Source organism: Caretta caretta, chromosome 1 (assembly GCF_965140235.1).
Source record: "Caretta caretta isolate rCarCar2 chromosome 1, rCarCar1.hap1, whole genome shotgun sequence".
Lineage (NCBI taxonomy): Eukaryota > Metazoa > Chordata > Testudines > Cheloniidae > Caretta > Caretta caretta.
The window spans coordinates 211,910,346-211,924,179 of NC_134206.1; the positions used below are offsets into that span (position 1 = coordinate 211,910,346).

The window sequence follows — 13,834 nt, forward strand, 5'->3', positions numbered from 1 at the left end:
GGGCCTGCCTTGGGTACAACATCCCTCCAAACCAGTATATGGTGGAGCTGAGGCCACAACTCAGTGGACCCTTAGCAGAGGTGGCAGCTGAAATGCCTAAACAACACATGAATGAGTACGAACTTTTTAAATGAAAGGCCAGAATTAGCATGGGATTAACACCCGAGCATGCCCGTCAGCGGTTCAGAGCCCTAAAGTGGAAACCAGACATGGCATTTTCCCGACACGCCAACCACATTGCAATAAATTGGGATGCCTGAATATCAGGAGCAAGCGTTGAATCTCTGGAAGATCTGTCTCTCCGAATGCAAATAGAGCAGTTCTTAGAGGGAGGTTCCTGAGGAAAGAGAAAGGTACATGCTAGATGGGAAGCCCAAAACTGTAACTGAGGCAGGGGAGATTGGAACCAAATGGGTAGAAGTGGTGGAGCAGAAGAAAGCGAGTAGCAGTTGGTGGGGATACCAGAAAGGGCAACCTGAGATGACACTCCACCTTTGGAGTTAGCCCAAGGCCCCACCTCACAAGCAGGAGCCCTCCACACATCCAGGGAAACCTCAGATGCCCTCTCGTCCTACCATCCTAGTCTCCAAACACCCAATTCACCCCAGCCCACAGTCAGCTGGGCGATGCTTCAAATGTAATGAACTGGGGCATGTGAAGGCCAACTGCCCCAAGAGCACCAGCCGACTGCAACTCATCACCCCAAGGTCCCACCAAGAGCCTTCAGGCCCAGATGCCTTGCAAATACCCCCAGAATAAAGGGAAACTGTGAGTATGGTTGGGAGGAAGAGACACGGAAGAGGCATGGAGGCATGGAAGAGGCATGGAGAGACACTGAAGCACAGGTGTCAGCTATTCACCAACCCCTGGTGAACCCCAAATTCATCGACCCAGAGGCCCAAGTGATGGAGAAACCCTTTAAGGCCAACTCTTTTAACTTGCCCCTACAGCCGAATTTCCTGTCCAGTACAAGGGCTGGTCAGGAATATGGACTTTTATGATTATTATCTATGACAATTATCTCATTCCCATGCTGCTGGGAGAAGACTTTGCCAACCATGTGAGGCTAACAAAAAGAGCAGTGATGGTCACCTGCAGCCAGGCTAAACAGGCCTCCACACCTAACCCCATTCCTGAGCCTTCTGCAAGAACCCAGTCTGTGTCCCCTGATACCACAGGCCAGGGAACCCAGCCAGAGGTGGTGGAACCAAACCCCAGACCAGAGTCTATGGCAGAGATTGTAGATCCAGTTCCTGGGACCCAGCCAGAACCAGCCCAAGGACTGGAACTGGCGGAGAAGTCAGCGCCAGAGCCCATGCTTGCAACCCCACCAGAGTCAGGGGAGCCAGTACCAAAGGGCGCCACAGAGCCTGCACCTGCAGCTAAACCGGTGCAAGAAGCTCAAGCGGAGCCTGAAATACAACCTACTGCACCAGTGGAGAGTGGTTCACAGTCGACGGAGACATCCCCATCACCTGCATCGCTTCCGTAGACCAAGTCCAAGTCCACAACACGCGAAGAACTAATGTCTTCAGCATCAAGGAAGCCATTCCAGGCAGAGCAGGAAGCAGATGAAAGTCTCAAGGGAGCTTGGATGGTGGCATAGAATGACCCACCACCTCTCAGCTCTTCTAATATGTCCAGGTTTGTTGTAGAAGGAGGACTCCTATACAAGGAAACCCTTTCTGGTAGATGCAAGCAGAACTGGCATCCTCAGAGACAGCTGGTAGTTCCAACTAAGTACCGGGAAAAGTTCTTGAGCTGAGCCCACGATCACCCTAGTGGCCATGCTGGGGTGAACAGGACCAAAGACCATTTGGGGAAGTCATTCCCCTGGGAGGGAATGGGCAAGGACATTTCTACCTATGTCTGGCCTTGTGAGGTGTGCCAGAGGGTGGGAAAGCTCCAAGACCAGGTCAAGGCCCCTCTCCAGCCACTCTTCATAATTGAGGTTCCGATTCAGCGAGTAGCTGTGGATATTCTGGGTCCTTTTCCTAAGAAGACACTCAGAGGAAAGCAGTACATACTGACTTTCATGGATTTTGCCACCTGATGGCCGGAAGCAGCAGCTCTAAGCAACACCAGGGCTAAAAGCGTGAGCCAGGCATTGGCAGACATTTTTGCCAGGGTAGGTTGGCCCTCGAACATCCTTATGGATTTGGGAACTAACTTCCTGGCAGGGACCATGAAACGTCTTTGAGAAGCTCATGGGGTAAACCACTTGGTTGCCATCCCTTACCACCATCAAACATATGGCCTAGTGGAGAAGTTTAATGGGACTTTGGGGGCCATAATACATAAATTCGTAAATGAGCACTCCAGTGATTGGAACCTAGTGTTGCAGCAATTGCTCTTTGCCTAGAGGGCTGTACCACATCCCAGTTTGGGGTTTTCACCCTTTGAACTCGTTTATGGCCATGAAGTTAAGGGGCCATTACAGTTGGTGAAGCAGCGATGGGAGGGGGTTACATCTTCTCCAGGAACTAACATTTTGGACTTTGTAACCAACCTGCAAAACACCCTCAAAGACTCTCTAGCCCTTGCTTGAGAAAACCTACAGGATGTTCAACAAGAGCAAAAGGCCTGGTATGATAAACATGCCAGAGAGCATTCCTTCAGAGTAGGTGACCAAATCATGGTCCTGAAAGTGCTCCAGGCCAATACAATGGAAGCATCGTTGGAGGGGCCGTTTATGGTCCAAGAGTGGCTGGGAGCTGTTAATTACCTCATAGCATTCCCAGACCCTACCCTAAAACCTAAATTCTACCATGTTAATTCTCTAAAGCCCTTTTATTCCCGAGGAATCACATTTCTCCAGTTTACAGCCCAGGAGAGAGATGACGCTGAGTGGCCTGAAGGAGTCTACTGTGAAGGAAAAAGCAATGGTGGCATAGAAGAGATGAGCCTTTCCATGACCCTTGGGCGTAAGCAGTGACAGCAAATCCAGGAACTGTGCATCAGCTTCATGCCAATGTTTTCAGCCACCCCAGGACAAGCAGAATGGATGAACCACTCCACTGACACAGGTGATGCTCATGCAATTAGAGCCCAACCCTACCGGATGGCTCCTCAAGCCAAAACTACAATAGAAAGGGAGATCAAGGACATGTTACAGATGGGTGTCATCCACCCCTCTGAGAGTGCATGGACCTCTCCAGTGGTTCTGGTTTCCAAACCAGATGGAGAAATCTGCTTTTGCATGGACTACCATAAGCTAAATGCTGTAACTCATCCAGAGAACTATTCAATGCCGTGCACAGATGAGCTATTGGAAAAACTGGGACGTACCCAGTTCATCTCCACCTTGGATTTAACTAAGGGGTACTGGCAAGTGCTGCTAGATGACTCCGCAAAGGAAAGGTCAGCCTTCATCACCCATGTAGGACTGTATGAATTTAATGTACTCCCTTTTGTACTGCGAAATGCAGCCACCACCTTCCAGAGACTGGTAGATAACCTTCTGGCTGGATTTGGGGAATTTTCAGTTGCCTACCTTGACGATGTAGCCATATTCTCAGATTCATAGGCAGAAAACCTGGAACACCGCCAAGCTGTCTTCCAGTGCATAAGGGAGGCAGGATTGACTGTTAAAGCCAAAAAGTGTCAAATAGGCCTAAACAGGGTAACATACCTTGGACACCAGGTGGGTCAAGGAACTATCAACCTCCTACAGGCTAAAGTAAATGCTTATCCAAAATTGGCCTGTCCCTAAGTCAAAGAAGCAGGTCCAATCCTTCTTGGGCTTGGCCGAGTATTACATTTTACCTTTAAACTGGACCTCGAGAGAGCTATTCTTGATGCTTAATCCTTGTAATTGTTTTTTTTTTAAATCTAACAAAAGCCTAAGTCCTAGATGTATTTTCTTCTCTTTTTTTTTAAATTAATAAAATTTACCTTTTTTAAGAACAGAATTGGATTTTTGTCCCCTAAGAAGTTTGTACATATACTGTTTAATTAGCTGGTGGCAACAGCTGATTTCCTTTTTTTTCTTCTTAGCTCTTCCCCGGAGGGGGGGTGAAAGGGCTTGAGGGTACCCCACAGGAAGGAATTCCCAAGTGCACCTTCTTGGGTTCTCAAAGAGGTTTTGCACGTGGGTGGTGGCAGCATCTACCAATCCAAGGTCAGAGAAAAGCTGTAACCTTGGGAGTCTAATACAAGCCTGGAGTGGCCAGTATTCATTTTTAGAGTCCTTGCAGGCCACCACCTTCTGCACTCCAAGTGCCAGAGTGGGGAATCAGACTTGACACCTCCACTGCAATAATCTTCCCAAATCCCCACCTCTCCATTGCAATAATCCCCCCAAATTCCCATATCCTCTACTGCAATAATCCCCCGTGACACATGGCTAGAAAGGGTTAAATATCCTGCAAAATAAATAACCCACAGAGGACATGTGCGGAGATAATGTTTGTGTTTTTGTGTATTTACATATGGATGAGTAGGGTCCACTATGTAATCAACAGTCCCTGTCTATGCTGTATTCTGATAATTCAGAGGTCAAAAGAACATCCTATCATTTAAATTAATTGTAAACATGGGATATTCATCTCTCTTTGAAATGTACTGTGAATGGTGGAGGAACAAGCCTTATGTTAATTCATATAGCTAAGTATCGGTGACGGACCTCCTTCAAAGTCATCCTAATTACCTTTTGTTCCCCTAGGAAATCCCAACTTGTCAAATAGGACGTGAAATTGTATAAAAGATCCTTGGGTCCTGATTCTGTCATCTCAGATCTGCTTAGACTTCATCAGGGGAAATTTGAGTCGCAAGACAAGTCCCAGTTATGCTGGTATGCCCTGAATATGAGATTTAGACATTGGACTATGACCTATGAACTGAATTCTAAAGGAACTCTTTGCAACTACAAAGCTCACCATCTCTGCTGTGAATCTGAACCTCAATAAATTGAACTCATGTCTGTATGTATATTGATCTTTTAACCCAGGGTGGCCAACCTCAGCCTGAGAAGGAGCCAGAATTTACCAACGTACATGGCCAAAGAGCCACGGGAATACGTCAGCAGCCCCCCAGCAGCTCCCCACCCGGCCGCTCCCAGGGCCTCCTGCCCACCGGCAGCCCCATCAGCTCCCCACCTCCTCCCTCCCAATCAGCTGTTTCGAGGCGGGGGGGGGGAGTTAGGAGTGAGGGCACGGCAGGCTCAGGGGAGGGGGCAGGAAGGGGTGGAGTGGGGGCAGGGCCTGTGGCAGAGCCAGGGGCTGAGCACTGAGCACCCCCCTGGCACACTGGAAAGTCGGTGCCTGTAGCTCCAGCCCTGGAGTCGGTGCCTGTACAGGGAGCCACGTGTGGAACTTCTGAAGAGCCGCATGTGGCTCCGGAGCCACAGGTTGGCCACCCCTGTTTTAACCATACTCTCTCTCTTTTGTTTTTTAATAAATTTTAGTTTAGTTAATAAGAATTGGCTGTAGCGTGCATTTGGGTAAGATCTAAAACATTCATTAACCTGGGAGGTCATGTGTCCAATCCTTTGGGATTGGGAGAACCTTTTCTTTTATATGATGAAATAAGATTTATAGAAATTTTCATCATATTTGACGTGGGTACCTGGATGGAGGCCTGAGGCTGGATCACTTTAAGGGAACTGTGTTGTTTGGACTGCTGAGTAACCAGTAAAGTAATAAAAAAGCTGTTTCATGCTGTCTTGGTAAATCCAAGTATTGGAATATCCACCATTTTTGGGGTTTGGTTGCCCATTTTTTGCAGTGTGTCCTAATTGAGTGACCACAGCTGATCCCCACTAGGACCCTGGTCATAGTCCCAAATCCCTGCCTCTCCCCTGCAATAATCCCCCCAAACCCCATACCCTTCACTGCAATAATCCCCCCAAAACCCTCTGCTCCACTGTGATAATCCCCCCAAAAAAGCCATCGTTGCCACTGTTCTAATCCCCACCTCTCCCTCTCACCTTGGTGTAGAACTTGCGGTTGGAGCAGCGATACTGTGCAAACTGGCAAAAGGTTTGAAACCACAAGGCATCTGGGAGGTCAGAACAGACAGGGCCTAGAAACATGGTGAGAAGGGGTGTCAATATTAACAGGGAACTCACTCCCCTGCCCACAGGTGAATGAACCAGATTAAGGCAAGGGCACCTGTTTGTTCGATGTAGAAGAAAATGCTGAACGTGCATGGTGACCCAAAGCACCCCTTAGAGCTAAGCTACAGAGCTCTGTGCAGTTAATGCTCAGGCAGCTCCTGGCTGCTATATACGCTCCCTCTGTCAATCTGAGGGAGTGCCTCATCTTATGGCCTACTTTGACCACCTGCTTTGGACCTCTGTGACGACTTACCCCCATCACCTCCAGGGCCCACTGCTTCCCCCTCAGTGATTAATTTGTATTGGAAGAGGTGCCAGGGCTCAGCCCCAGCACAAATTAAGCACTGGCTGGGTGGGTGGTGCTGGCCGGACACCCAGCTCTGAATTTTGATGCGGGGTGGAAGAGAGAGAGAGAGAGAGAGTGTGGGGGGGGGGGAGCTGTGTGTTTGTTGGGAGGAATATGAGCATGAGAGGGGGAGTGTGTGTGTGCCTGAGTGACTGGGTCAGTGCACTGTCTCTTTAAGTAGACCATTCAGAAGCCTGAACAGCAGCACTGGCAGCTCCCACTCTGGACCCAGAGGCACCAGCCCAGACATGCTCCCCCGACCCCCACCCCAGCTCAGCAGAGTCTGGGTACACAGGTGGGGGGAGGGGGATACCCCAACATAACTCCTAAAGGCTCCAGGTCTGAGCTTGGCCAGGGGCAGCTCCATGGAGGGGAGGAGGTGGCGGGGACAGGAGCAGCGATGGCTGCAGACGGCAGTGGAGCAGGGGCATCCCTGCTTCAGAGGAGGGTTTTTTTTTTTTTTATTTGACAGTGTTGTTTATTAAACTGTGCAATCTTCATCTAATATGTTACAAATCTGCAGAGTTAAGATCAGACATGCTGGCCCACAAGGAGAAATTACCCCTCTATGGTATAAATGCAATCCCTTGGGGTTTCAGCTGAAACATTCCAAACTAGTTTTGACTCGTTCCATCTCATGCAGAAAACTGTAGAACTGCAGCAATGTTAACTCTACATTCACATGATCCACTTGGCTTCCCTTTTTAACCACCAATTTCAACTGTAAGAAGATACTTCCCACTTTTTCCAGTTCACTGCTCTCTGCAGTCACTCCAAATTTCCACTCCGTATCTATAAGCTGGTTAATCATCAGCGTCTGTCCAACAGTCAGGCATGGCAGGGTGGGGGAATTCAGCTTCCACTGCTCTGCAAAGTAACTGGCTTTCTCTTCACTGAGTCCCAGAGCAAAAAAATCTGCTCTGACTTGTTCAGATTAGTTACCTGGCTGGTCCATCTGCCCCCCTGCAGGTCGGTCTGCCTGGCTGCCTCTAAGCCTTGCTGGCTGTCAGCAAGTCAGGTGTGTGGGAGGCACCAGCATGGTACCTTCTTGAATACCGAACTCTGGGCAGTGGCCCAGCTTGCCCATCCCTAAAGCAAGTCCTGAATAAGTCCCTATGTCTACTGGAAATGTCTCGCCTAATACACCCTAGGATCACATTTGCCTTTTTCACAGCCACATCACACTGGTGACTCAGTCATCCTGTGATCGACCCACATAACCGAGTCTGTCTCCTCTTCTGTGGCTGCCAACTGATGAGTCCCCAGCTTGTAGCAGAAATTCTTATTATTAGCCCTGGTCTACACTAGGACTTTAGGTCAAATTTAGCAGCGTTAAATCGATGTAAACCTGCACCCGTCCACACAATGAAGCCCTTTATTTCGACTTAAAGGGCTCTTAAAATCGATTTCCTTACTCCACCCCTGACAAGTGGATTAGCGCTTAAATCGACGTTGCCGGCTCGAATTTGGGGTACTGTGGACACAATTCGATGGTATTGGCCTCCGGGAGCTATCCCAGAGTGCTCCATTATGACCGCACTGGATAGCACTCTCAACTCAGATGCACTGGCCAGGTAGACAGGAAAAGAACCACGAACTTTTGAATCTCATTTCCTGTTTGGCCAGCGTGGCAAGCTGCAGGTGACCATGCAGAGCTCATCAGCAGAGGTGACAATGATGGAGTCCCAGAATCGCAAAAGAGCTCCAGCATGGACCGAACGGGAGGTACGGGATCTGATCGCTGTTTGGGGAGAGGAATCCGTGCTATCAGAACTCCGTTCCAGTTTTCGAAATGCCAAAACTTTTGTGACAATCTCCCAGGGCATGAAGGACAGAGGCCATAACAGGGACCCGAAGCAGTGCCGCGTGAAACTGAAGGAGCTGAGGCAAGCCTACCAGAAAACCAGAGAGGAGAACAGCCGCTCTGGGTCAGAGCCCCAAACATGCCGCTTTTAGGGGGTTCAGCCACCATTACCCCAGCCGTGTTGTTTGACTCCTTCAATGGAGATGGAGGCAATACGGAAGCAGGTTTTGGGGACGAAGAAGATGATGATGAGGAGGAGGTTGTAGATAGCTCACAGCAAGCAAGCGGAGAAACCGGTTTTCCCGACAGCCAGGAACTGTTTCTCACCCTAGACCTGGAGCCAGTACCCCCCGAACCCACCCAAGGCTGCCTCCTGGACCCAGCAGGCGGAGAAGGGACCTCTGGTGAGTGTACCTTTTAAAATACTATACATGGATTAAAAGCAAGCATGTGAAAGGATTACTTTGCCCTGGCATTTGCGGTTCTCCTAGATGTAGTCCTAAAGCCTTTGCAAAAGGTTTCTGGGGAGGGCAGCCTTATTGCGTCCTTCATGGTAGGACACTTTACCACTCCAGGCCAGTAACACGTACTCGGGAAACATTGTAGAACACAGCATTGCAGTGTATGTTTGCTGGCATTCAAACAACATCTGTTCTTTATCTCTCTGTGTTATCCTCAGGAGAGTGAGATCTAATTCATGGTCACCTGGTTGAAATAGAGTGGTTTTCTTCAGGGGACACTCAGAGGAGCCCATTCCTGCTGGGCTGTTTGCCTGTGGCTAAACAGAAATGTTCCCCGCTGTTAGCCACAGGGAGGGGGGAAGGTTGAGGGGGTAGTCACGCGGTGGGAGGAGGCAAAATGCGACCCTGTAACAAAAGCACATGTGCTATGTATGTAATGTTAACAGCAAGGTTTACCCTGAAAGACTGTAGCCACTGTTTTATAAAATGTGTCTTTTTAAATACCGCTGTCCCTTTTTTTTTCTCCACCAGCTGCATGTGTTTCAATGATCACAGGATCTTCTCCTTCCCAGAGGCTAGTGAAGCTTAGAAAGAAAAAAAAACGCACTCGCGATGAAATGTTCTCTGAGCTCATGCTGTCCTCCCACACTGACAGAGCACAGACGAATGCGTGGAGGCAAATAATGTCAGAGTGCAGGAAAGCACAAAATGACCGGGACGAGAGGTGGTGGGCTGAAGAGAGTAAGTGGCGGGCTGAAGACAGGGCTGAAGCTCAAATGTGGCGACAGTGTGATGAGAGGAGGCAGGATACAATGCTGAGGCTGCTGCAGGACCAAACCAGTATGCTCCAGTGTATGGTTGAGCTGCAGCAAAGGCAGCTGGAGCACAGACTGCCACTGCTGCCCCTCTGTAACCAACCGCCCTCCTCCCCAAGTTCCATAGCCTCCACACCCAGACGCCCAAGAACGCGGTGGGGGGGCCTCCGGCCAACCAGCCACTCCACCACAGAGGATTGCCCAAAAAAAAGAAGGCTGTCATTCAATAAATTTTAAAGTTGTAAACTTTTAAAGTGCTGTGCTTAAAGTGCTGTGTGGCATTTTCCTTCCCTCCTCCACCACCCCTCCTGGGCTACCTTGGTAGTCATCCCCCTATTTGTGTGATGAATGAATAAAGAATGCATGAATGTGAAGCAACAATGACTTTATTGCCTCTGCAAGCGGTGATTGAAGGGAGGAGGGGCGGGTGGTTAGCTTACAGGGAAGTAGAGTGAACCAAGGGGTGGGGGGTTTCATCAAGGAGAAACAAACAGAACTTTCACACCGTAGCCTAGCCAGTCATGAAACTGGTTTTCAAAGCTTCTCTGATGCGTACCGCGCCCTCCTGTGCTCTTCTAACCGCCCTGGTGTCTGGCTGCGCGTAAGCAGCAGCCAGGCGATTTGCCTCAACCTCCCACCCTGCCATAAACGTCTCCCCCTTACTCTCACAGATATTGTGGAGCACACAGCAAGCAGTAATAACAGTGGGAATATTGGTTTCGCTGAGGTCTAAGCGAGTCAGTAAACTGCGCCAGCGCGCCTTTAAACATCCAAATGCACATTCTACCACTATTCTGCACTTGCTCAGCCTGTAGTTGAACAGCTCCTGACTACTGTCCAGGCTGCCTGTGTACGGCTTCATGAGCCATGGCATTAAGGGGTAGGCTGGGTCCCCAAGGATACATATAGGCATTTCAACATCCCCAACAGTTATTTTCTGGTCTGGGAATAAAGTCCCTTCCTGCAGCTTTTGAAACAGACCAGAGTTCCTGAAGATGCGAGCATCATGCACCTTTCCCGGCCATCCCACGTTGATGTTGGTGAAACGTCCCTTGTGATCCACCAGAGCTTGCAGCACTATCGAAAAGTACCCCTTGCGGTTTATGTACTCGGCGGCTTGGTGATCCGGTGCCAAGATAGGGATATGGGTTCCGTCCTTAGCCCCACCACAGTTAGGGAATCCCATTGCAGCAAAGCCATCCACTATGACCTGCACATTTCCCAGGGTCACTACCCTTGATATCAGCAGATCTTTGATTGCGTGGGCTACTTGCATCACAGCAGCCCCCACAGTAGATTTGCCCACTCCAAATTGATTCCCAACTGACCGGTAGCTGTCTGGCGTTGCAAGCTTCCACAGGGCTATCGCCACTCGCTTCTCAACTGTGAGGGCTGCTCTCATCTTGGTATTCATGCGCCTCAGGGCAGGGGAAAGCAAGTCACAAAGTTCCATGAAAGTGCCCTTACGCATGCGAAAGTTTTGCAGCCACTGGGAATCGTCCCAGACCTGCAACACTATGCGGTCCCACCAGTCTGTGCTTGTTTCCCGAGCCCAGAATCGGCATTCCACAGCATGAACCTGCCCCATTAGCACCATGATGCATGCATTGGCAGGGCCCATGCTTTCAGAGAAATCTGTGTCCATGTCCTGATCACTCACGTGACCGCGCTGACGTCGCCTCCTCGCCCGGTATCGCTTTGCCAGGTTCTGGTGCTGCATATACTGCTGGATAATGCGTGTGGTGTTTAATGTGCTCCTAATTGCCAAAGTGAGCTGAGTGGCCTCCATGCTTGCCTTGGTATGGCGTCCGCACAGAAAAAAGGCGCGTAACGATTGTCTGCCGTTGCTCTGACGGAGGGAGGGGCGACTGACGACACGGCTTACAGGGTTGGCTTCAGGGAGCTAAAATCAACAAAGGGGGTGCCTGTACATCAAGGAGTATTTCAGGCAGGACTGCACGGAGGGTTCCAATAAGAAATGGTGCACCTAAGTTATTGTTCTTATTGGAACAAGGAGGTTAGCCTGGCCTCTGATTGATACATGGCTAGATTTACCTCGCTGCACCTTCTCTGTGAGTGACTGCAGTGTGATCTAGAGGAATGAGTCCCCTAGACAGGAGAGGAGGCAAATGAGTACAAAACAAATCTGGTCTATTTCTTGTTTTGACCCACTCCATCTATCTTTTACATCTTTGGCTGGCAGCAGACGGTGCAGAAGGACTGCATGCCATCCACATCTCATGGCTGCTCGGCAGAAGATGGTACAGTACGACTGCTAGCCATCTTCATCTCTTGCCTGCCTGGCAGAAGATGGTACAATACGACTGCTAGCAATCCTCATCTCTTGCCTGCCTGGCAGAAGATGGTACAGTACGTCTGCTAGCAGTTCGTATCGCCTGCCCGCTCACCATAAGACGGTTCAATAGGACTGACTGCAGGACTAAAGAGAATGACCTGGTCAAGTCACTCCAAATTTAGTCCCTGCGCCCATGTCTGCCCAGGCGCTCCCAGCCGACGTGGCCAGGAGCACCTCGGACACGACGAGGACGACTACCAGTCATATTGCACCGTCTGCTGCCAGAAGGCAATGGGTTGCTGCTACTGTGCAGCAAAGCCGTACCGCGTCTGCCAGCACCCAGGAGACATAGGGTGACGGTTACCTGAGCGGGCTCCATGCTTGCCGTGGTATGGCGTCTGCACAGGTAACTCAGGAAAAAAGGCGCGAAATGATTGTCTGCCCTTGCTTTCACGGAGGGAGGGAGGGAAGGGGGGCCTGACGATATGTACCCAGAACCACCCGCGACAATGTTTTAGCCCCATCAGGCATTGGGATCTCAACCCAGAATTCCAATGGGCAGCGGAGACTGCGGGAACTGTGGGATAGCTACCCACAGTGCAACGCTCCGGAAGTCGACTCTAGCCTCGGTACTGTGGAAGCGCTCCGCCAAGTTAATGCACTTAATGCACTTAGAGCATTTTCTGTGGGGACACACACACTCGAATATATAAAACCGATTTCTAAAAAACCGACTTCTATAAATTTGACCTTATTCCGTAGTGTAGACATACCCTTAGACCCTAAGTGCATGACCTTGCACTTTGTACTATTGAATTTCATATCCCATTTTTGTCACTCTAGTCTTCAAGGTCATCCAGATCTTTCTGTATAATATTCTGAACCTCCTCTGTATTGACAAGGCCTCACAACTTTTTATCATCAGCAAATTTCATTAGCATTCTCCTGTGTTTCAGGCCAAACTCATTAATAACATTATTGAAGAAGATTGGTCTCAAGACCAATCTTTGAGGAACTCCACCAGTAACCTCCCTACAGTCCAATAGTTCCCCTTTCAGCACAACTTGTTGCCTTCTCCCCTTTAGCCAATTCCTTATCCACCCTACAATGCTTGGACTGATCCATTGACAGAGCCATTGGCCATTATCTTTGAAAACTCGTGGCGAACCGGGGAAGTCCCGGATGACTGGAAAAAGGCTAATGTAGTGCCAATCTTTAAAAAAGGGAAGAAGGAGGATCCTGGGAACTACAGGCCAGTCAGCCTCACTTCAGTCCCTGGAAAAATCATGGAGCAGGTCCTCAAAGAATCAATCCTGAAGCACTTGCATGAGAGGAAAGTGATCAGGAACAGCCAGCATGGATTCACCAAGGGAAGGTCATGCCTGACTAATCTAATCGCCTTCTATGATGAGATTACTGGTTCTGTGGATGAAGGGAAAGCAGTGGATGTATTGTTTCTTGACTTTAGCAAAGCTTTTGACACGGTCTCCCACAGTATTCTTGTCAGCAAGTTAAGGAAGTATGGGCTGGATGAATGCACTACAAGGTGGGTAGAAAGCTGGCTAGATTGTCGGGCTCAACGGGTAGTGATCAATGGCTCCATATCTAGTTGGCAGCCGGTATCAAGTGGAGTACCCCAAGGGTCGGTCCTGGGGCCGGTTTTGTTCAATATCTTCATAAATGATCTGGAGGATGGTGTGGATTGCACTCTCAGCAAATTTGCGGATGATACTAAACTGGGAGGAGTGGTAGATACGCTGGAGGGGAGGGATAGGATACAGAAAGACCTGGACAAATTGGAGGATTGGGCCAAAAGAAATCTGATGAGGTTCAATAAGGATAAGTGCAGGGTCCTGCACTTAGGACGGAAGAACCCAATGCACAGCTACAGACTAGGGACCGAATGACTAGGCAGCAGTTCTGTGGAAAAGGACCTAGGGGTGACAGTGGACGAGAAGCTGGATATGAGTCAGCAGTGTGCCCTTGTTGCCAAGAAGGCCAATGGCATTTTGGGATGTATAAGTAGGGGCATAGCGAGAAGATCGAGGGACGTGATC

The 13,834-nt window shown here is 49.5% G+C and overlaps 1 protein-coding gene across 1 annotated transcript in view; it reads right to left on the reverse strand.

The window, feature by feature from the left end:
• Positions 1-13,834, reverse strand: part of ACRBP (acrosin binding protein) — a 72,284-nt gene that overhangs the window by 36,207 nt on the left and 22,243 nt on the right. Inside the window, exon 3 of the mRNA XM_048820556.2 lies at positions 5,927-6,021. Within this exon, the coding sequence (XP_048676513.1) occupies positions 5,927-6,021 (95 nt within the window). The remainder of the gene's footprint in view (positions 1-5,926; positions 6,022-13,834) is intronic.